This window comes from Lacerta agilis, chromosome 18 (assembly GCF_009819535.1).
Source record: "Lacerta agilis isolate rLacAgi1 chromosome 18, rLacAgi1.pri, whole genome shotgun sequence".
Classification (NCBI taxonomy): Eukaryota; Metazoa; Chordata; class Lepidosauria; order Squamata; family Lacertidae; genus Lacerta; species Lacerta agilis.
Genome location: NC_046329.1, coordinates 2,335,008 through 2,355,891, shown reverse-complemented (window position 1 = coordinate 2,355,891; position 20,884 = coordinate 2,335,008). Strand labels below are relative to the sequence as shown.

The 20,884-nt window shown below is 48.9% G+C and overlaps 2 protein-coding genes across 2 annotated transcripts; one reads left to right on the top strand and one right to left on the bottom strand.

The window, feature by feature from the left end:
• Nucleotides 1–1,658: 1,658 nt before the first annotated feature.
• PLEKHJ1 (pleckstrin homology domain containing J1) lies at nucleotides 1,659–9,397 on the bottom strand. The gene is made up of 6 exons (XM_033136761.1): nucleotides 9,241–9,397; nucleotides 8,498–8,565; nucleotides 7,697–7,763; nucleotides 4,459–4,549; nucleotides 2,338–2,401; nucleotides 1,659–1,873 (listed from the first exon to the last, which is right to left on the bottom strand). Exons 1-6 carry the CDS (start codon nucleotides 9,332–9,334, stop codon nucleotides 1,808–1,810), a joined length of 450 nt encoding a protein of 149 aa, XP_032992652.1. The 5' UTR covers nucleotides 9,335–9,397; the 3' UTR covers nucleotides 1,659–1,807.
• Nucleotides 9,398–11,096: 1,699 nt separating this feature from the next.
• SF3A2 (splicing factor 3a subunit 2) lies at nucleotides 11,097–20,241 on the top strand. Its single transcript, XM_033136809.1, has 8 exons — nucleotides 11,097–11,243; nucleotides 11,465–11,536; nucleotides 12,759–12,805; nucleotides 15,045–15,154; nucleotides 16,737–16,786; nucleotides 18,109–18,249; nucleotides 19,259–19,327; nucleotides 19,786–20,241. The coding sequence occupies exons 1-8, from the start codon at nucleotides 11,118–11,120 to the stop codon at nucleotides 20,119–20,121; spliced, it is 951 nt and encodes a 316-aa protein (XP_032992700.1). The 5' UTR covers nucleotides 11,097–11,117; the 3' UTR covers nucleotides 20,122–20,241.
• Nucleotides 20,242–20,884: the final 643 nt, after the last annotated feature.

The following is a 20,884-nucleotide window of genomic DNA, read 5'->3' as shown; positions in this document are numbered from 1 at the left end:
TGTCAACAAAACAGTAAAATTCCTGGTTTAATGCACAGAAGTAATAAAACTGGCCAATAATCCATCAGGCAATGGTCTCTTGGGGTAGCAGGAGTACAGAAGATGAATGTAAACTGATAAAGTACATTTTACATTTCTACAACCTCTTAAGAACCTCTAAATAACTAGCCGCCCTTTGTGGTTGGTGATTTTTTTCTCTCTCTCCCCCACATTCGTCCCCCCAAACTCTGCCCCTTTAGAGGACAGTGGGTTTCACAAGCTCCCATCGTCCACGAGCAACTGGCCGAGGATCGCAGACTCCCTGGTCTTGTTTCCCCTTTGCCTCACACACGCAGTAGTGAAATTCAGCCTCTTAGGGCAGGGTTGGAGAAAGCAGCAGCCCCCCCCCCCCCCGGGACAGAGTTTCGAGTCCGATATCGGCCAGAGAACCACAGCTTTCAGTGAGTTTTTAAAACGCCTCTCTAAATTTCACAGCAGATTTTTATATATATAAAAAAATTACATTCAGCTGCCAGTCCCAAAAGTTGGGCAGAAGAGAGAGAGGGGAAAGAAGAGAGCAACGAGGGAAGGAGAACAAGCTATTTTTTCTTTGAGGGAGGGAGATTTCTGCTGCCCCAGCAAGCAAGGAACCTGCTCCGGAGTGAGCTTGGAACAGCGCACAGTTTGGGCACCGGCCTTGGGAAAGTGGTGAGGGGCTCTTCTCACTTCGCTGTGTTGCCAGGCGCAGAGAGCAGCTCTGACGCAGGGGATGCCAGCAAGGCACGACAAAACAGTAAAAGATGGCTGAGCACCTGAGGGAGATAGGTGCGTTGCTGCTCCAGTAGTCCAGATAAGTCGCGTTGCTGCTCCAGCATTCTTCTGTCCAACACCTTCTAGCTCAGGTTTTCCCAAACTTGGGTCTCCAACTGTTTTCGGAACACAATTCTCATCCCTGATCACTGGTCCTGCTAGCTACGGATGATGGGAGTTGCAGTCCAAAAAAACCCACTGGCGACCCAAGTTTGGGAAACCCTGTACTAGGTAAACACACATGCTTGCTTGGGGAACTGAGTGTGCTCCCACCTACCCACCACTCCTGCTGAAAATGTTTCCTTATAGAGCAAGAGTTGCCTCATCCTGGGTGAGAATTGCTGAGGTGGGGGTGTGAGGGGCTCAGGACTGGGGGCAATGACTTTTCCGAGACATACACAGCCCATTTCACTGGGAGGGGGAGATGCGGGGGGAGCGATTCAGCACCCCCGTATCCCTTGAAAGGACAGCATAGTGGCTCCCACCCAAACCAGGCAGCTGATGGGAAGGTGGGCAAAGCCAGAGCAGTTACTCATGCAGAGCTGCGGTGGGGAAACTCTGCAGGTGGTTTCTGGGTGTACCGCGGATCTCAAATCTCAGCACAAAAGTTAGGGAAAAACCCTATTTGGGGCGTTAATGAAAATCGAGCATGATTCCAAAAAGCCCCTGCCCCTTCCTTCAGCTCCAGGAGCACCCTTGCCATTGTTGTTCGTGTGCACGTTTACGCACACGAGGAAACGCGATTCTGAGCTGAATAGCAGGTTGCCTGAGCCCTGGAAGGAAAGAAAACCAGCAGCCACTAGAGTCAAATCTCCACTCTCGTTTCAGCCCCCCCCAAAGCTAGGAGGAAGCAGGTGGGTGGGTAGCAACACCCTCTTGAACAGCACGAGGGAGATCCTACAAGTTCGTGGAAGCAACTCACTCTGTCGGCGTACAGTCCTGATCCTGGAGTCTCGGGGAGCTGCGCAAGGATGCTGGTGGTATGGTGAGGTGCCGGCCCAGATCCAAGTGCTCGGGGTTATACCTTCCGTGCGCCCAGCTGGAAGCGGGCTTCCCCTGAGATGCCGTACTGCTCCAAGGGGTCCTGTGGCGAAAGGAGAGGTGGGGCTTTGAGGGCTGGATGTCTGGAGATGCTAAATTTGAAAGGGTGGGGGGATACGAGTCCATGGCTCTTTGGCAGACCAGCTGCCCTGCATGCAGAAGGTGTCAGGTTCAACCCCTGGCAGGGCTGGGAGTCCATACACACACACCCCCCTGCTCTCCCTGCACCTGAAACCCTGGAGGAGCCATAGGCAAGTTGGCACCAATGGGATCGCATCTTTAAAAAATACAAAAAAAAAAACATCTGTATATACACATCTCCTTTATTGGGTTTTATTTAGGATGAATGGGTCTACTTGGAGTAAAATGTAAAAAAAATAAACATCAGTTCGAACCATAGTATCGCGGGATGACCCAGGGCAGAAACTCTGCATCCTCGTCCCGGCCGTTACTTCCCCGTCTCTGGGTGAGCACCCTCACCTGCTTTCCGGCCCAGGAGCTACTCACCTTTCCTGTCATCTTCAGGATCTCATTCCGATAGAAGACCAAGCTGCTCCTCATGAACTCGTAGCTGTTGGCAGAAGGAGAACGGATCCGACTGTGAAGGGCGGAGGCAGCAGAACCAGATTTCTAGTGAACATTCACGGCAAAGCTCTTCCCATTAACTCCGCCCCAAAACAACCCCAGAGGAGCTGATCCTGTTGCTCCCAATGCTTCTGGGATTTGTGGTTTTGTTTTTGCGGCTGATAAGCCAACAGCTTTGATTATTCAAAGATGGTGGTAGGGCTCTTTAAGGCTCTGCCTCAGGGATGGGGAGCCTCCGGCCCTCCAAACTTCTCTGTGTGGCCCTTAGATGTTCTCCCTTGGCAATACCCCTCACTGGCCCTCCTTGAGACCCTCATTTTGGATTCACCACTGTCCATAGCAGCACAGGTCAATTCTGTGTCCAGGGTGGCTGTCTACCAGCTCCATCTGAGACCCTCCCTGTCTGCAGACTGTCTCACCAGAGTGAGTACATACCAGAGTACATACCTTGGTTATCTCCCACTTGGACTACTGCCATGCGCTCTACGTGGGGCTACCTTTGAAGGTGACCTGGAAACTACAACTAATCCAGAATGCGGCAGCTAGACTGGTGACTGGGAGCGGCCGCCAGGACCATAGAACACCGGTCCTGAAAGACCTACATTGGCTCCCAGTACGTTTCCGAGCACAATTCAAAGTGTTGGTGCTGACCTTGAAAGCCCTAAACGGCCTCAGCCCAGTATACCTGAAGGAGCGTCTCCACCCCCATCGTTCAGCCCGGACTCTGAGGTCCTCCTCCAAGGGCCTTCTGGCGGTTCCCTCCCTGCAGGAAGTTACAGGGAACCAGGCAGAGGATTTTCAAACACTGAAAATCCAGACGGAAAAGGTTTTTTTTGCTCAAAGTTGAGAAAATTCGCAAAAAAGTTTTGGGGCTATTTTTAATGAAAATTGCCAAAAATGACACTGCTGACATAGGCTGCAATATGTCTGGATTTCTGCCCAAACACTGCTTCCAACTGCAGTATTCCGGATATCTCCAGGGGGTTCTGGACGTATGGCAACTCTGTGTCAAGGAGATAAGCAACTATCTGCCTTTTAGAAGACGGCCCTATATTGGGAAGCTTTTAAACGTTTGATGTCTTACTGTGTTATCATTTTCAAAACAAAATAAAAAATAAAAAAATCCTTCCAGTAGCACCTTAGAGACCAACTAAGTTTGTTCTTGGTATGAGCTTTCGTGTGCATGCACACTTCGAAAGCTCATACCAAGAACAAACTTAGTTGGTCTCTAAGGTGCTACTGGAAGGATTTTTTTATTTTGTATTTTGTTTTGACTGTGGCAGACCAACACGGCTACCTACCTGTAACTGTGTTATCATTTGTTGGAAGCTGCCCAGAGTGGCTGGGGCAACCTAGCCAGATGGGCAGTGTGCATCACTGAACTCTTGATCGTGCCTGGATGGAAGGGGTGGGGGAGATGTTCAAACTAACCTGCACAGACGGCAAACTTTACATGAGTCGCTCCACCCACTCTTGACTCTGTCCCCACCCACCACTGGCATGCGGTGCTCAGGGGCCTCTGCTCTTTCCTGCAGCGAGGACTGAAGTAGAATACAGTCATACCTCTGGTTGCAAATGGGATCCGTTCGCAACATGAGCAGTGCACAACCTGAAGCGCCGAGTCTGTGCATGTGCGCGAAGCGATTCGGTGCTTCTGCACATGCGCGAACCCGGAAGTAACCCGTTCTGGTACTTCTGGGTTTGGCGAGTTCGTAACCCGTGACGAACGCAACACGCAGCGTTCGTATCTAGAGGTATGACTGTAATAGAATTGTAGAATTGAAAGGGACCCCGAGGATCATCCAGACCCACCCCCTGCAATGCAGGAATCTCAGCTAAAGCAGCCATGGCAGATGGCCATCCAAACTCTGCTTAAAAACCTCCAGGGAAGGGGAGTAAGAAAGCCGGTTTTCTCTGGGCGCTGCGCAGAGATCCAAGCAGCCTGCGCTCTGTCCCTTCTGGGCTGGCAGACACGGTCCCCACCCCCTTGAAAAAAATTGGGAAGAAGGGATCCCCAAACCCCAGCTGACCGGCAGGCCTCACCTCGCCCTCTGGAGAACCTCGACCCACTCCAAACACTGCTCCTCTGTATCACATTCAAAGAAGTACTTTCTCTCAGGTTCTTCGAGGAAACCTGCAAACAAGAGACTCCAAGCCATCAGTCTTGCGACTCATTATCTACTGAACTTTAATAAAATTATGATTATTGGACAAGGATTGCGGCAAAGCACAAGTAAAGGGCAGTGCAGCTCATGTGGGAAAACAGCTCACATCCCTTCTCAAACGTGAACCTCCCAAGACAGAGGAAGTCAGGATCTCTTAGCCTAATTTACCTCTCAGTGGGTTGTTGTTGGGAAAGATGGAGGGCACAAGGAGAAGGGGACGACAGAGGATGAGATGGTTGGACAGTGTTCTCGAAGCTACTAACATGAGTTTGGCCAAACTGCGAGAGGCAGTGAAGGATAGGCGTGCCTGGCGTGCTCTGGTCCATGGGGTCACGAAGAGGCGGACACGACTGAACGACTGAACAACAACGGGTTGTTGTTGTTGTTGTTGTTTTACACAGGTAATGCAAAAACTTAAAAATTGTCCAGTAGCACCTTAGAGACCAACTAAGTTTGTTCTGGGTATAAGCTTTCGTGTGCTTATACCAAGAACAAACTTAGTTGGTGTCTAAGGTGCTACTGGACAATTTTTTAATTTATTTCGACTGCGACAGACCAGCACGGCTACCTACCTGAATCTAGAAAAGGTACTTATCAAACCTTTTATAAGGCATTTTACAAGTAAAACCACGAGAGAAAGGATCACATACAAGAGCCTTAAATACACACACACACACACACACACACACAAAGAAACAACAGTTAAACTCGTAGAAGAGTTTGGATTTGATATCCCGCTTTTCACTACCCGAAGGAGTCTCAAAGCGGCTCACATTCTCCTTTCCCATCCTCCCCCACAACAAACACTCTGTGAGGTGAGTGGGGCTGAGAGACTTCAGAGAAGTGTGACTAGCCCAAGGTCACCCAGCAGCTGCATGTGGAGGAGCGGAGACGCGAACCCGGTTCACCAGATTACAAGTCTACCGCTCTTAACCACTACACCACACTGGCTGATTGTATGCGTATATATGTAAAATCCAGAATTTCCTCCTGTTAAAGTACTCCTTGAAGCACTGCTGCCAAAAACTCGGCTACCCCTGCAGTCACCCCTTGGTCAATGTCAGAATTATTAGGCCTTTTCAAAATGCAATACAGTAAGATTACATTTATGTTAATATGCCCAAAGAGGGACTATTGCTATTCCATTTATGAAGTCTCCTCTTTCAGACACACAACTGGATCACTTTAGCAATAGTTATAAATCTAGTTTTTTTAACCTGCTGGTCAGCGACTCTTATCTCCCTGCTCTTATTCTGGCTTGTTTTTATAATGATCGTATCTTGCTTTTACAATTTTGTATTTTAGCTCTTTTTAAAATGCTGGTCTCGACTACGACTGTAAGAAACTGAAACTGCATTTTAAGGATTGTTTTAACAATTATTTGCAATGGTTTTAACTGATGATTTGTTAATTGTTCTAATGGTGGTTTGTAATTGTTTTACTGGCGGTTTGTGAATTATTCTATTTGATTTGTGCTCTGCTTGTGGTGTTCTCTGGTTTTTACTGTTACTTACGGTCTGTAAGCTGCTTTGCGATTCACTGGAATGAAAAGCAGCTTTGAAACATATGAAATCAATTTTTCAGAGCTTGGAAGATCTTCTTGCACCGTGTCTACTTGGGACAAACCTGAGTTTTTGGGCTCCCTGCCTTGCCTCCCAGCCTCCTTCAAATTGCTCATTATCCATCCACCTCCACTACCCACTGGATTGCCCCAGCCAGTCCCTTGAGAGCAGTGGTTCCCAAAATGCGCAGTGCTTTCCATGGGTGGGGGGTCCTAAGAGGGTGGCAGGGGGACCCTGGAGGTGCCAATGACTATCAAGACTTTGAAAAGCTGGTGTCACTGGATTAAGTTGATCACTTCAGCTGCTGTGACGTACATATCTGATCCCTTTCGAAAGCTGTCTTAAAAGAAAAACAAGTCTTGTTTTTTGCTGCCTGATGTTACAGAGGCATACATCCTTCAGAATATCTAAATTTCTCGCTAAGGCTCTACAAAGCCTTAGAGAGCCAGTGTGGTGTAGTGGTTAAGAGTGGTAGTCTCGTAATCTGGGGAACCGGGTTCGCGTCTCCACTCCTCCACATGCAGCTGCTGGGTGACCTTGGGCTAGTCACACTTCTCTGAAGTCTCTCAGCCCCACTCACCTCAGAGTGTTTGTTGTGGGGGAGGAAGGGAAAGGAGAATGTGAGCCGCTTTGAGACTCCTTCGGGTAGTGATAAAGCGGGATATCAAATCCAAACTCTTCCTCTTCTTCTTCAAATCCGTGCTAATAAACTTAAAAGGGGTATGGGAAATGGTTTATCCTTTAAAGGTGAAGGAGTAGAAATGTCAATCTCTTATTCTTACCAGTTACAGGTAGGCAGCCGTGTTGGTTGGTCTGCCATGCCATAGTCAAAACAAAATAAAATGAAAAATTCCTTCCAGTAGCTACTGGAATGAATTTTTTTTATTTTATTTTGTCTTATTCTTACCGTTACTATTTTCATGTATCTAATGGGATGTCTGCTAAAGCACAATAAACTGACTTGACTATCTTAAAACCGGAAGTCACCGCCCACGACCCACAGAAGCAATTCCAAGTTGCCCTGCGAAGGATTTCTTTCGGCCGTCCTGAAATCTAGTGCCAAGTGTTGAGTGACCCTGTCTGAATACTGTGGGTGGAAAAGGGGGTACTTGTGAGTTGGAAATGCATTCCGTCTCCTCCCAAAATGGGTACAGACATCTCAGAGAGCAATTTGGGAACCAGACAGAGGGCCTTCTCGGTAGTGGCGCCCGCCCTATGGAACGCCCTCCCATCACAGGTCAAGGAGATAAACAACTACCTGACATTCAGAAAATACCTGAAGGCAGCCCTTTTCAGGGAAGTTTTTAATGTGTGATATTTTTGTATCTGATTTTTGTTGGAAGCCGCCCAGAGTGGCTGGGGAAATCCAGCCAGATGGGCGGGGGTACAAATAATAAATATTATTATATTATTATTATTGTTTTGATTAGTGACCAATTTGTAAAAAATAATAATGAATATTGATAAAAAAGAGAAAGAAAGAAAGAAAAAGCTCCCAGAAAAAAAGGAAAACCCACTCCCCCCATCAGTCTCCTCAATACCCCCAAGACTCACTAATGGAAAATATTTTGCTTTCTTCTTGGCTGATACTGCAGTGTTCCAACAGCAAAGCACCGATAGGCTGGGGAGAAAGAAAGAGACACACACAGGTTAATTAATCGCTTTCCACGTTCACTCAAGCTTCTAAAAGTACTTGTAACTATGTTGTGCATATTCCCAACCCTGTTTTTAATTGAAAGCTACACAAGGATTTTTCTTTCTTAAAAAAGTAAAAATAAATAAATATATTCTCAGATAAACCCTTGTAAAAAGCCTTCTTTTGTCTTGTCTTCAAGTAAGTTATACTCAAGAGGAGACTCAATGAAATTAATGGACCCCTGGTGGTCCTATCTGTGCATTTCAGTGGTTTTACTCAAAGGGTGGTCAGCATTGGAGCCAACCCCTTTATATATTTTTCTAGATTTTTCTATACAGTCAAATGGTAAATGAATTTTATTAAATAAGCGAAACAAATCAATAGACATATAAAAACACAGTTGTTTAGCGGGAGATTGGGGAACATTTAGAGATTGCTGGACCCCTCCTTAAAAAAAATCCTATTCTGGTTGCTCTCCAAGGGCTAGATTCAGGAGCCAGACTCCACGAATAAGATCAAGCTCTTTATTAGACTTTGGAAGAATAATACTAAGAGATTATTTTAGGCATTGCCTTTTCATCATGCTCCTACCACCCGCCTCAACTTGCCAGAGGACCTCATCACCTGAGGACTAGTAACCTGAGCGGGCTTCGCATCATTATTACATCTGGCAAAGTTGCTAGTGGGTAATTTCCCCTGCGAGTAGTGAGCAAAAATACCTCGGCCTCATCTGTTCGGAAGTAAAAGAGAAAGTTGACGACCAGTTTCACCAAACGCTTCTTCACGGCTGCGGAGAAAGACAAGATGGAGGGAGTTGTTTGAGAGCTCTTGCACACATATTTTTGCAGCTCTGCGATTCTTGCATTGTGGAGGGTTGGACTAGATGACTCTTGGGGTCCCTTCCAACTCTACAGTTCTACGATGTCCAAGGTTGGGAGAGCGAAGATGCGCTCCTGCGACGTCAAGGCAGATGTTCCCACAACTGGTGATTTTTACTAATTTACTAGGACAACGATGGATTCCACCCAAGGGTCCTCTAGCCCAACCCTCGGCAAAGCAGGCATCTCAGCAAATGGACAGGTGGCCATCGCAATATGAAGGTAAGAGCAGAATCATGAGGGTTCTTTTGAATGTAAACACCTCTGGGCCACAGAGCGGAATAAAAAAGCGGAGTAACATAATCATAGAAAAGGTAGAGTTAGAAGGGACCATGAGGGTCATCCAGATCAACCCCCTGTAACAGCAAAGGTGCTAGTCCTCAGTGAGGACGAGCCAAGCCACCCCGGGGTTGGGAGTTTTGCTACCACCCCAACCCAATAAACTCTGATGACGCCACGAGAGCCGCCGCCTCTTCCTCCTCCCCCACCCCCTGGCGGGTGTGACGTCACCCAACCCGCCTGGTGACGTCACGCCGCGGTGTTTTCTCTCGTGACGTCATCCCTCCCCCCCGCCTCTTCCTCACCGCTTCCCTTCTTCGGGGCGCGCATGAGGACCTCGGCCGCCTTCTCGGCTGGCTGCCGGGAGAGAGACAGCAGCTCCCGCTCGTTGTACCGCATCGCCGCCGCCGCCGCCTCCTCCCCACCCTTCTGGCCCGCTCAGCTCTATGGCTCGCGCGCCTCCCACTTCCGCTCTACTTCCGCCCTGGCCTTCGGAAGGAGCCGGAAGTGCCTCCTTCCGCGCAGCAACGCGCAGGCGCGCTCGCGGTTTCTTTCCCGTTCGCTTCCGGCCTGCTCCCCACATAGCTTCCGGGTGACGGCGGAGAACTGACCCGGAAGTGCATTCCTCGTCGCGCGGCGGGCCGGCTCCGTTTGGTTTCCGAAGGAGGAAGGAGGGAAGACCGAAGGCCGAGGAGGAGGAGGAGGAGGAGGAGGAGGAAGAAGAAGAAGAAGAGGGGGCGGCGGCCGAAGCAGGTAGGTGGGAGGGACGCCCCCCAATAAAAGCTAATTAGGGTTTGCAGCGTGGGCCGAGCTCAAGAGCCTCCAGCATTTCTCCGGTGAAAATAGACACGCCTTATCCCATCATCACCATCATAATTTTTTATTATATTTCGATAAGATTATTATTATTATTGTTATTAATAATACCTCACCTGACTGGGTTGCCCCAGCCATTCTGAGCGACTTCCAACATATATAAAAACATTATAAAAGATTTTTAAAACTTCCCTATGCAGGGCTGCCTTCAGATGTCTTCTAACGGTTGTCTAGTGACTTATCTCCTGGGCTCGGGGCTCGCAGAACTCCACACCCTCCAACATTTCTCCGATGAAAATAGGGATGTCCTAAGGGAAAGCGGGACATTCCGGGAACAAATCAGAAACCAGGATGGCTTCTGTAAATCCGGGGCTGTCCATGCGAAATAGGGACCCTCAGAGGGTCTGCGTCCACCCATTTCATCGAGTCTACTCAGAGCAGGGCTGGCCTCAGATACGACCCAGAATCTGTACAGTTCTTTATTTTTCAAACATGAAAACTAGGAAGTTTTTAAAAGCAAGGAAGAGAAAGACTTTTATACAGATGTTAGTTCTACCTGGAGTCGAAGCTACTGAAACGAATGGACACAAGTAACTGAGGCCCATTCATTCCCATGACTGTCCTTGGCCCGGGGGGGGGGGAGGTCAGTCTTAAAGCAGAGGTTGGTTGGCCCACCTATCATGTACAGTCGTACCTCATGTTGCATTTGCTGCAGGTTGCGAACGGCACGGGTTACGAACGCGCCGAACCTGGAAGTAGCGGAACAGGTTACTTCTGTGTTTGGCAGGTCGCGCATGCGCAGATGTGCCAAATGACGTCACACACATGTGCAGACGCGCCAAATTGTGACCCGCGTGTGTGCAGAAGCGGCGCTGCAGGTTGCAGACTGCTCAGGATGCAAACGGGTCTCCAGAACAGATCCCCTTCGCATCTAGAGGTACCACTGTACTCTTAAGCTGCGGCTCCTGCATTGCAAGTGGGGTTGGACTAGATGACCACTAAGGAGACCCTTTCAACTCCATAGTTCTACGATTCTGTGGCCTAAAGGCTGCAGACGTAACCCGAATGGGCCAGAGTTAGGAAACGATCACAGGAAAGTTTGAGGAGAAGAAAGTTTTCATGCAAGGTGACTACTTTTCACTCTGGCGGGGGACTGGGCTTCAAGCTGGTAGTGAGCAGCAAAGTGGTCGTCTCATTTCCCCCTCACCAGGTGCTCGCCCTCAGACCTACGAAACGAACCCTGGATTGCCGTGAATTGAAAGCAACCATCCTGGGAGCTAATAACTTGCATTCTCTCTCTATCTTTGACACCCCCCCAAACCAGCTTTTTCTCCAGGATCTGCTTTGAAGCTCTGGATCGTTCACAATGGATTTCCAGCACCGTCCTGGAGGGAAGACGGGCAGCGGAGGCGTTGCTTCTGCCTCAGAGAGCAACAGGGACCGCCGGGAACGGTTGAGGCAGCTGGCCTTGGAAACGATTGACATCAACAAGGTGGGGTTACTCATCTGTAAAACAGGAAGTGCAGCCTACCAACGAGAGGAGTGCCTTGTTTCTGGGAAGGCGAGGACTGGGTCCCTGCGTGGGCTCACAAAGACCTGCTACTTGATATATTAACGGGCTTAATATTAACGGAGTGTATTTAAATGCAGAGATAAACGTTTGGAATGTGCACAGATCTCCCTGCTTACCGTCCTTTTTTCCTCTTCCTCCAGGACCCCTACTTTATGAAAAACCACTTGGGCTCTTACGAATGCAAGCTTTGTCTGACGTTGCACAACAACGAGGTGAGTGCTTCCTGGCCCCCCCACCTTTTCTGTTCTCTTTTACGCCTGCACTTCCATCGTTGCCCCAATAGCAACTGGAGGGCTTCATATCTTGCCGCTACCCGACGTAAAGGAGCTGGGTCAGGGGTCGGCTAGGTTTACTTTGCCTGGGCTGTTTCACTCCAGCGAAAATCCCTCCGTGGACCGGATCTCGAATGCGCATGAGCGCGCGCACCCGCGATTTTCTACGTCTGCATCTGCACAGACACGATTTTCTGTGCCACAAAAGCAAGTTGCTGTGCTGTGCCAGTTTAGCGCAACGCGTGGGGACTCGCCAAGTGGGCGGCTCGGTTCAGGTGCAGCTCGTGGGCTGGTTAAATGACCCCTGTAGGCCGCTTGTTGCTGGCCCCTGAGCAAGGTAGACCCAGGTTCAATCTTCAGCATCAGTAGAGCTAGGGAAAGACTCCTGTCAGAGCGGCTGCCCGGCATTGCAGACTAGGGTTTCCCAAACTTGGCTCTCCAGCTGTTTTTGGACTACAACTCCCATCATCCCTAGCTAGGCAAGACCAGCAGTCAGGGATGATGGGAACTGGAGTCCAAAAACAGCTGGAGACCCAAGTTTGGGAAGCTCTGCTGTAGAGAGTAATGCGCTAGATGGGCTTGACACAGTCTGTAGGGCAGCTTCCTCCTTTCCTAAAATGCAAGGGGATCAGGCCTGTTAGACACCTTGTTTTTCTTATTTTACATTTTGATTCTTCGGGTGGCTTCTATCCTTATTCTTAGTGCTGTCAGCCATGTTTGTTTGGAACCATGAGGTCTGGTGCCTTATTTTGCTTTTAAGGAGGGCTCTGTAGCTCCATGGTAGAGCATCTAAGGGTCTCAGGTTCTGACCCCAGCACCTCGAGGTGGGGCTGGGAAAAAGTCCCGGCCAGAAACCACAGAGAGCCACTGCCAGTCAGTGTAGTCAGCAACGAGACTGAAGGGATGGCCCAGTCGGTAGAGCGCGAGAGCCTTAATCTCAGTGTTGTGAGTTCGAGCCCCACGTTGGTCAAAAGATTCCTGCCTTGCAGGGCGTTGGACTAGATGACCCTCATGGTCTCTTCCAACTCTACAATGCTATTGTTCTATGACCCAATAGCCAAGAACATTTGGAGGCTCCATGTTGGCTGGTGTAGTCAATCCTGAGCCCAAGACTTTGACCTCCTGTTCCTCATTTATTTGTTTCTTCCTTTCCTTCCTACAGGGAAGTTACCTGGCACACACTCAGGGGAAGAAGCACCAGACCAACTTGTAAGTTGCTAACCCTAAGCATGCACTCATCTTTGTATTCTTTACACTTACTTTTATTTAAATCTCCCCCTTCCCTGATATGAGATGCAGAATTTCCTTACCCCCAACCCCGCCAGAGATGGAAGAATGCGTCCTGTTAAGCAAAAGCATTCTCACCCATTCTTAGACCAAGCCTGTGGCCTCGCAGATACTGCTGGAAGAATGCCTCGGTTTATAAGAGGCATTCCCTCCCAAGGGCCTCTACTTAGACCAGAGGTTGCACTCCAGCCCCCAGCAGCCAGCACTGCACAGGCCAATGCATTGGATTTAAGAGTCTGGCATTATCTCGGGGCCTGCAGATGTTTCCCAAATCCTGGCATAAATTTGTTCCCTCCAAAGGGCTTCTCTGTCCATTGAGGGAGGGAAAATGTTCATTGCTCAAGTGAGCTTTTAAAGGGAGCAGCTCTAATGGTTTGAAAACCGGGCATTGGATTGGCTACTGTGAGGACAGAGTTCTGGGCTGAATGGGCCCCATTTGGCCAAGACAGAGAAACTATGAAACTCCCTGCTGCAGGAGCCAGTTTGGAAGGCTTTAAAAGAGAAAGGGAATAATTCATGGAGGAGTGGGCTGTCTATGGCTACTAGCCACAAGAGCCATGCTCTACCTTCACAGTGGGGGCGCAACAGTGCTTCTGAATCGCAGTTACCAGAAACCACAGGACTGGCAAGTGCTTTTGTGCTAGAATCGTGCTTGCGAGTTTCTCCACAGGCATCTTGGGCCACTGGCCTGATCCGCCAGGGCTCTCCTTAAATTCTCTTCTGGCGTTCTTCACTTGCTGTCACTGTGGCTTAAGGGACATTCCAAGAAACTGGAAATGATCCTTGCTTGAATGTGACAAGGAAGGCCGTGTGCCTCTTCTGGTAGACATGCAGCCTTTGGGGCAGCCCAGGAAGGTGTCCTTTAGACAGCCCTCCTCCACACAGTCACAAGCTTTCCTCCCATGGCAGTTCGGAGAAATAGTCTGCCTTCTCTCAAAAGACAAGTGTGCTTTTGTTTTGTTTTTGTATGCACAGTCATGGGGAAAAGAAAGTACAGCCTCTTTGAATTCTGTGGTTCTACATATCAAGGCGTAATAACAATCATCTGCTCCTTAGCAGGTCTTAAAATTGGTTAAATATGACCTCAGATGAACAACAACACATCACATATTACACCATGTCATTTATTTAAGAGAAATACCGGTAAACCCAAAATGGAGAAGCCATGTGTGAAAAACTAAGTGCAATCTTACGGCTTCCATAGGAATTTTGAGGCTAAGTTGCTGACAGGGGCTGCTAATGAAATCCCCTTGCTTAATTGATCACCAGTCAGTGCGCCCACCTCAATAAAAGCCGAAGTTCTAGCAGTTTGATGGTCTAGAGCAGGCATGTCCGACAGGTAGATCGTGATCTACCGGTAGATCACTGGACGTCTGTGTTAGATCACTGGTAGATCATTGGCTCCCCCCAAAGAAACTGAACAACTCTGGCTCCCCTAAAAAAACTCAACATTTAACCTCCTCCCTGAAAAAAAAACACACAACAACTTTGACCTGGACCCCCCAAAAGGGGGTAGATCACTGCCAGTTTTTAACTCTGTGAGTAGATTGCAGTCTCTTGGGAGTTGGCCACCCCTGCCCTAGATAATTCAGGTGAGTTTTAATACAATGCCAAGGAGGAAAGACATCAGGAATGTCTCTTAGAGAAGCAGTTGCTGCCACCTATGAAACTGGGATGGGCTACAAGGCCATCTGCGACCCATTTAAAGTCCATCATTCTACAGTGAGAAAGATTACTCAAAAGTGGAAAACGTTCAAAACAGCTGCCAATCTTCCCAGGAATGGAAATCCCAGCAAATTCACCCCAAGGTCAGACCAAAGAAACCCAATAGTTTCATCTCGGGCTGCACAGGCCTCAGTTAGCATGTTAAAAGTTAAAAGTTCATGGCAGAACAAGTGCGGTTTGTTTGGAAGGGTTGCCAGGAGGAACGCCTCTTTTCTCCAAAAAGAACATAGCAGCACAGCTGAGGTTTGCAAAATTGTATTAACACTTCTGGATCAAAAGTCGACTGGAGGAGGTTAGTGTGTCTGGCAGAAACATAATTAAGCAAGTGTCAACGGTAGAGAGCTTCCTACGAAAAAATCCTGCACCTCCCTTCTCCCCCCTGGAGTTATTTAAAAGCTGTTTTCCGTCTCCCCCACTCCTCTTTCCTGTTTTAAAGAGCTCGTCGAGCTGCTAAGGAAGCCAAAGAAGCCCCCGCCCAGCCCGCCCCTGAGAAGGTCAAAGTCGAGGTGAAGAAATTTGTGAAAATCGGCCGGCCGGGTTACAAAGGTAGCAAGCACCCTGCTCTCCTTGGGGCTGCGTTTTCCCCCCATGCCAGATAAGGCAAACAGTGTCTGCTAGCCACAATGGCTGTGCTCTGTCTCCCCAGTCTGAGGCAGCAACGCTTCTGGGTGCCAGCTGCCGGAAGCGGCAGGAGGGGGAGAGGGCTTCTGTGTTCGGATCCTGATTGCGTGATTCCCAAAAGAGGCATCTGGCTGGCCTCTGTGAGGACAGGATTCTGGGCTGGATGGCCCATTGGCCTGATCCTGCAGGCCCCTTATGTTCAGGTCCTGGCAGGCCACCTAGACCGCTTTGTAGCTGTCGTGATAAATTGGGGGGGGGGCTGTGTTTGTGTGCGTGCACACTTTTATTGCATTCCTGCCACCCGGCAGTCCTGATTCTGCAGCCAGGTTCAGTCACACAAAACACTGTTCCTCTGCGTGTTTTCCTTTGCATGTCGGTGCTAGGGCTGTCATCCAAAACTGGTTTGAAGTCCATTTCGCGATATCAGTTTCATAATTTTGGGCCTGGCAATATACAGTGGTACCTTGGTTTATAACCATCATCCGTTCCGGAGGTCCGTTTGTAAACCAAAACGGGTTGTAACTCAAGGCGCGCTTTCACCAATGGGGCCTCAAAAAAAAAAAATGTTCGTAATCCAAAAAATAAAATAAAAAATTGGGTTGTAATCCAAAGAAAGATTGCATACTGGGACTCACACTTCCGGGTTTGACGTGCTTGTAATCCAAAACATATGCAAACCAACGTACCACTGTGTTACTAATTGTGATGTGTGTGTGAGTGTGTTTGTTATGCAAAAATCACAATGCAGGGAAAACTGTGAAGCCAGCCAACGCCTCTATATATCTCCATCCTTATTTCAGACATTGTGATATATCAGTATACCGCAATGTTTAGCTGGTGATACATCACAATGTTAAAAGCCAGATCCTCTCCCAGCCCTAGTTGGTGCTGACCTTAAAAGGCCTACATGGCCTCGGCCCAGTATACCTGAAGGAGCGTCTCCACCTTCATCATTCTGCCCGGACACTGAGGTCCAGCTCCGAGGGTCTGCTGGCAGTTCTCTCCCTGCAAGAAGTGAGATTACAGGGAACCAGGCAGAGGGCCTTCTCAGGGGTGGCACCCTCCTTATCCGATGTCAAGGAGATAAACAACTGTGACTTTTAGGAGATACCTGGAGGCAGCCCTGTTTAGGGAAGTTTTTAACATTTGGTGTTTTTAATTATGTTTTTAGATGTGCTATAAGCCACTCAGAGTGGCTGGGGAAACCCAGTCAGATGGGCAAGGTGTAAATAAAACAATAATTATTACCGGTATTATTATTATTGCTTATTCAGAGTAATGGGGACAGGCAAGGGTCTTCAAGAAAGTCAGACCTCTTGGGTATGAGCAAGCAGTGCCGTTCACTTTCCAAAGCGCACTCATGAGGTCTAGAAACTTCACTCTCCATTTTTAAGGCAGAAGCTGGGTGCGCTCCTTTCAGGCACACACAGCCCCAAAGCCAATGCGCCCTGTGCCTCTTTACAAAGCCATACTAACCCCACCTTGCCTGCTTTTTTTTGTCCTTCAGTGACCAAACAGAGGGATCCAGAGATGGGCCAGCAGAGCCTCCTCTTCCAGGTAGGGTCTATCTTCACCTACTGGTTACCTTGCAGTGACTTTGATGTCGCCAGGGCAAAACCATCCCCTGTTGCCAACGTGACTTAAGACAGCTTGTTAATTCTGAAATATTTTTGTCCACCCCACTTCCCCTCTTCCCTCCTTGTCCCTGACCCCGGGAATAGCCAGTGTGGTGTGGTGTAGTGGTTAGAGCAGTGGTTTGCAAAGTGGGTGGGACTGCCGCCAGGTGGTTTTGGTGGGGTTACCTGGGAGCTCGCTAAGGGGCAAGGGTGCTGCTGGAGGTGTCAATTACTGTCAGACTTTGGAAAACTGGTATCGCTGGATCAAGCTGATCAATTTTGTTGAATTAACCTAAGTAGTTTTAATTCAGTTTAGAACAAACGGGCAATTAATGGTTACTGCTTTAAATTTTTTCGCCTTACTATCTTTCATAGTTGGTTTTGCGAACCACTATTCTGAATAATGCTCTTTATACGGTAGGGATGGGTTTATGGATCCAAGAGGGCAGTGCCCACCCATGCCCTAAAGTTTGTGAATCACTGGGTTAGAGTGTCACTTTTAAGACCAGGGGAGACACCAGGGTTCAGGTCCCCACACAACCAAGAAGCCTACTGGGTAACCTTGTGGGGGAGGGCCACCTCACAGGATTGTTGTAGGGGTTAAATGAGGAGGAAGACACTAGTATTGTTTATTCCTTTTTTTAAATTATTCCATTCATATGCAGGCTTTTATCAAAAGATCTCGGGGCGGTGTGCAACCTTGGAAACACATTACAAAATATAAATAATTAAGACATAATTAAAACATAGATAAAAAGCATAGTGACAGAAATCCTAATAACAAAATAGTCATCATAAAACAGCCCCCCCCCCCCCACACACATTTACAGGCTATGAATTATTTAATGGCCACAGGCCTGGGTAAAGAGGAATATTTTTGCTTGGTGTCTAAAGACATGTAATGATGGTGCCAGGTAGGCTTCTCTGAGGAGAGCATCCCACAAAAGGGGAGCCACCACAGAGAAGGCCCCGTTCTTGTGTTGCCACCTTTCAGCCCTCAGGAGGAGGAGGCACAGGAAGAAGGGCCCCAGACGATGAGTGCCGGGTCCGGCTGGTTCATATGGGGAGACGCAGTCGCCCCGTATGTATAGGTGTGTGAGTGTATTTATCTGCACAGGTAAATGTTTGGGGAGCCGCCACAGGAAAGGTCTTGAGCCTTTTGGAGAAAAGGGGGCAGTACAAGCATTGTCCGTAGATAAATACATATTATTTGTTGATGTGGGGAGCTGTTCCTAAATCCAGCAAACTAATTTAATGGCGCAGATCGATTACCCAGAGATCGCCGAGAGCATCATGCCAAGACACCGTTTTATGTCAGCGTACGAGCAGAGGATCGAACCCCCCGACCGGCGCTGGCAGTATCTGCTGATGGCAGCAGAGCCCTACGAGACCATCGCTTTCAAGGTGATCAGTGCTTCCGCTATCCTTGTTGTTTAGTAGGTCGTATATATATATATATTTTAAAAAGTGGGGAAGACCTGGGTACGAGAAACAAAATTTGGTTTGGAATTTCAAAAGTGGAACTGGGTTTTTGATTCCGAGACTTGGGCGGAACTAGAGTGGCTGCTTCGCCCTTGGGTGGAAGAAGCTATACCTGACACGAAGAAGCATTTAGCACAGGCGTACGCAAACTTGGCCCTCCAGATGTTTTTGGGACTGCAACTCCCACCATCCCTAGCTAGCAGGCTCAGTGGTCAGGGATGATGGGAGTTGTAGTCCCAAAACATCTGGAGTGCCGAGTTTGCCTATGCCTGATTTAGTATATGACAGTTTCCAACATCCTGAAAGCCTCCCGGCTGCAAACGTACAAGGCTGGGCTGTTTGGCCGAGGGTGAGAGCCGAAACAAGGTTCTAAGAGGCAAGGTGGGGAAACCCTGGGGTGCTTTTTCTAGCTTGGCAGTTGATTTATGTATGGTCGGTTAGAGCACGGAGCTGATAATGCCAAGGTTGCAGGTTCGATCCCCGTATGGGACAGCTGCATATTCCTGCATTGCAGGTGGGTGGACTAAAGAATTATCAGGGTCTCTTCCAACTCTACAATAATGTGAGTCTAACTTCTACAGTTAAAATGGCTCATGAAATCAGATGTCCAAAACAAGCTTTAAATACCTACCAATGTGCAGTTACAAGTAGGTAGCCGTGTTGGTCTGCCGTAGTCGAAACAAAATTAAAAAATTCCTTCCAGTAGCACCTTCGAGACCAACTAAGTTTGTTCTTGGTATGAGCTTTCATGTGCATGCACACTTCTTCAGAATCTGAAAGCTCATACCAAGAACAAACTTAGTTGGTCTCGAAGGTGCTACTGGAAGGAATTTTTTTTTTTTTACCAATGTGCAGATAGCGTTATATTCTGCTGTTGTATGCCCTTTGGCTAAGCGATAGACATTCTTACTAACTCTTTCCCTCTGCCCAGGTGCCAAGCAGGGAGATTGACAAAGCCGAAGGCAAGTTCTGGACCCACTGGAACCGGGAAACGAAGCAGGTAAGCTGGGCTGGGAGGGTCTGCCAAGGTCTGGAGCCCCCGGCCATCAGCATCCTAACCTGGGCATCCAAGCAGTGCTGCTCTTCAGGATTTCGGACTTGCGGGAGAGAGGGAACCTTCCCCTGGAGACCACTAAGCGCCAGAGCCATATCCTCTTTGAATGTCCATCTGCTGTTACCCAGTGGAGGAGAGGCTGCTGTCCGTAGTGGTTCTTCCCTGCTCTCCGCAGCCGGAGGTAGCAATGCTTCCGACCCCAGTTGCTGGAAACCACAGGAGGGAGAGTTGCTCCTGAGTTCGAATTCTGCCTGTGGGCTTCGGAGAAGAGGCACCTGGTTGGCCACCATGAGAACTAAGGTGACCCAGCAGCCAGGCTCTCCTACTCTTGATGGTAACTCTCTCTCTCTCTCTCTCTCTCTCTCTCTCTCTCTCTCTCTCTCTCTTCCTCTCTCCTTTCCCAGTTCTTCCTGCAGTTCCATTTCAAGATGGAGAAGCCCCCGGCCCCCCAGAGCATCCCTGCCGGGCCAGCCACCGTCAAGAGGCCCCCGCCGCCCCCGCTCATGAACGGCCTGCCCCCCCGCCCGCCGCTCCCGGACTCCCTCCCCCCGCCTCCCCCCGGAGGGATGGCCATGCCCCCCATGCCACCCCCCACAGGGCCCGTCCCCATGCCCCCAGGCCCACCTCAGCTCCCGCCAGCTCCAGGCGTCCCTCCCCCCGCCCCCCTGCCCCCCATGCTGAGACCCCCACTTCCCACGGAAGGGCCTGGCAGCCTCCCCCCACCGCCCCCCAACAGCTGAAAAAGCCGTTTGGGGATTTTTGTCGTGGACTTCCTTCATCTCCCGGTGCTTGTTTCCGACGCCTGTTTTTCTTGTTGTCCCCACCCCCTTTTCAGAATAAAAACACACACTGGTTTGGAATCCTGTATCTTCATTTAAAACGAGTTCTTCCTCTTCTCTTTGCATTTCTGGAATTGCCTTTCGTTGCGTCTGGAAACCAAACACTGGCTTCCAAACGTCTTTAGCAAAGGGCGGTCGTTATGTATGGAGAGTCTCAAATTAATCCAGCAGGGGATTTTTTAGGGTGTGGGTGTGTTTATAACAGTTCTTAGATCGAGCCGCGCAGGAGACAAATCAGTAAAATAATTAAGGGTCATTGGGCAAGCCCCAGAGTCCTTGAACCCTGGGGGGGGGGCTACCTGTTGCATAATTTTATATACCTCTGCCATGTATTCCCTTTCCCTTTAGTTGTATTTTTAAGTATTGTGGCTGTTCGCCATAGGGGAAGTCCTCTTCTGCACTTTTAAAATAAAGAATTTAGTTGGATACAACATGCGTACACACTGCAAAACCTGGGGAATTAGGAGTGAACTGAGACAGCTCACTTGGTGGAGCATAAGACTCAGGGTTGTGAGTTCGAACCCCACATCGGGCAAAGGATTCCTGCATTGCAGGGATTTGAACAAAAGGACCCTCGTGGTCCCTTCCAACCCTGCAATTCTACGGATTCTATAACTTGGAAGGTTTGGGGATCCCAACTTGGAAGGTTTGGGGACCTGATTTC

Bases quoted from the DNA above. Each gene is read 5' to 3' on its own strand.
- PLEKHJ1 (XM_033136761.1), bottom strand. From the start codon at position 9,334: ATGCGGTACAACGAGCGGGAGCTGCTGTCTCTCTCCCGGCAGCCAGCC. The intron at 4,550-7,696 runs GTGAGTCTTGGG...TCTTGTTTGCAG, and splicing joins AAGCAAAATATTTTCCATTA to GTTTCCTCGAAGAACCTGAG. The intron at 1,874-2,337 runs GTGAGTAGCTCC...CTTTCGCCACAG, and splicing joins TCCTGAAGATGACAGGAAAG to GACCCCTTGGAGCAGTACGG.
- SF3A2 (XM_033136809.1), top strand. From the start codon at position 11,118: ATGGATTTCCAGCACCGTCCTGGAGGGAAGACGGGCAGCGGAGGCGTT. The intron at 16,787-18,108 runs GTAGGGTCTATC...TTAATGGCGCAG, and splicing joins AGCAGAGCCTCCTCTTCCAG to ATCGATTACCCAGAGATCGC. The intron at 19,328-19,785 runs GTAAGCTGGGCT...CTCCTTTCCCAG, and splicing joins GGAACCGGGAAACGAAGCAG to TTCTTCCTGCAGTTCCATTT.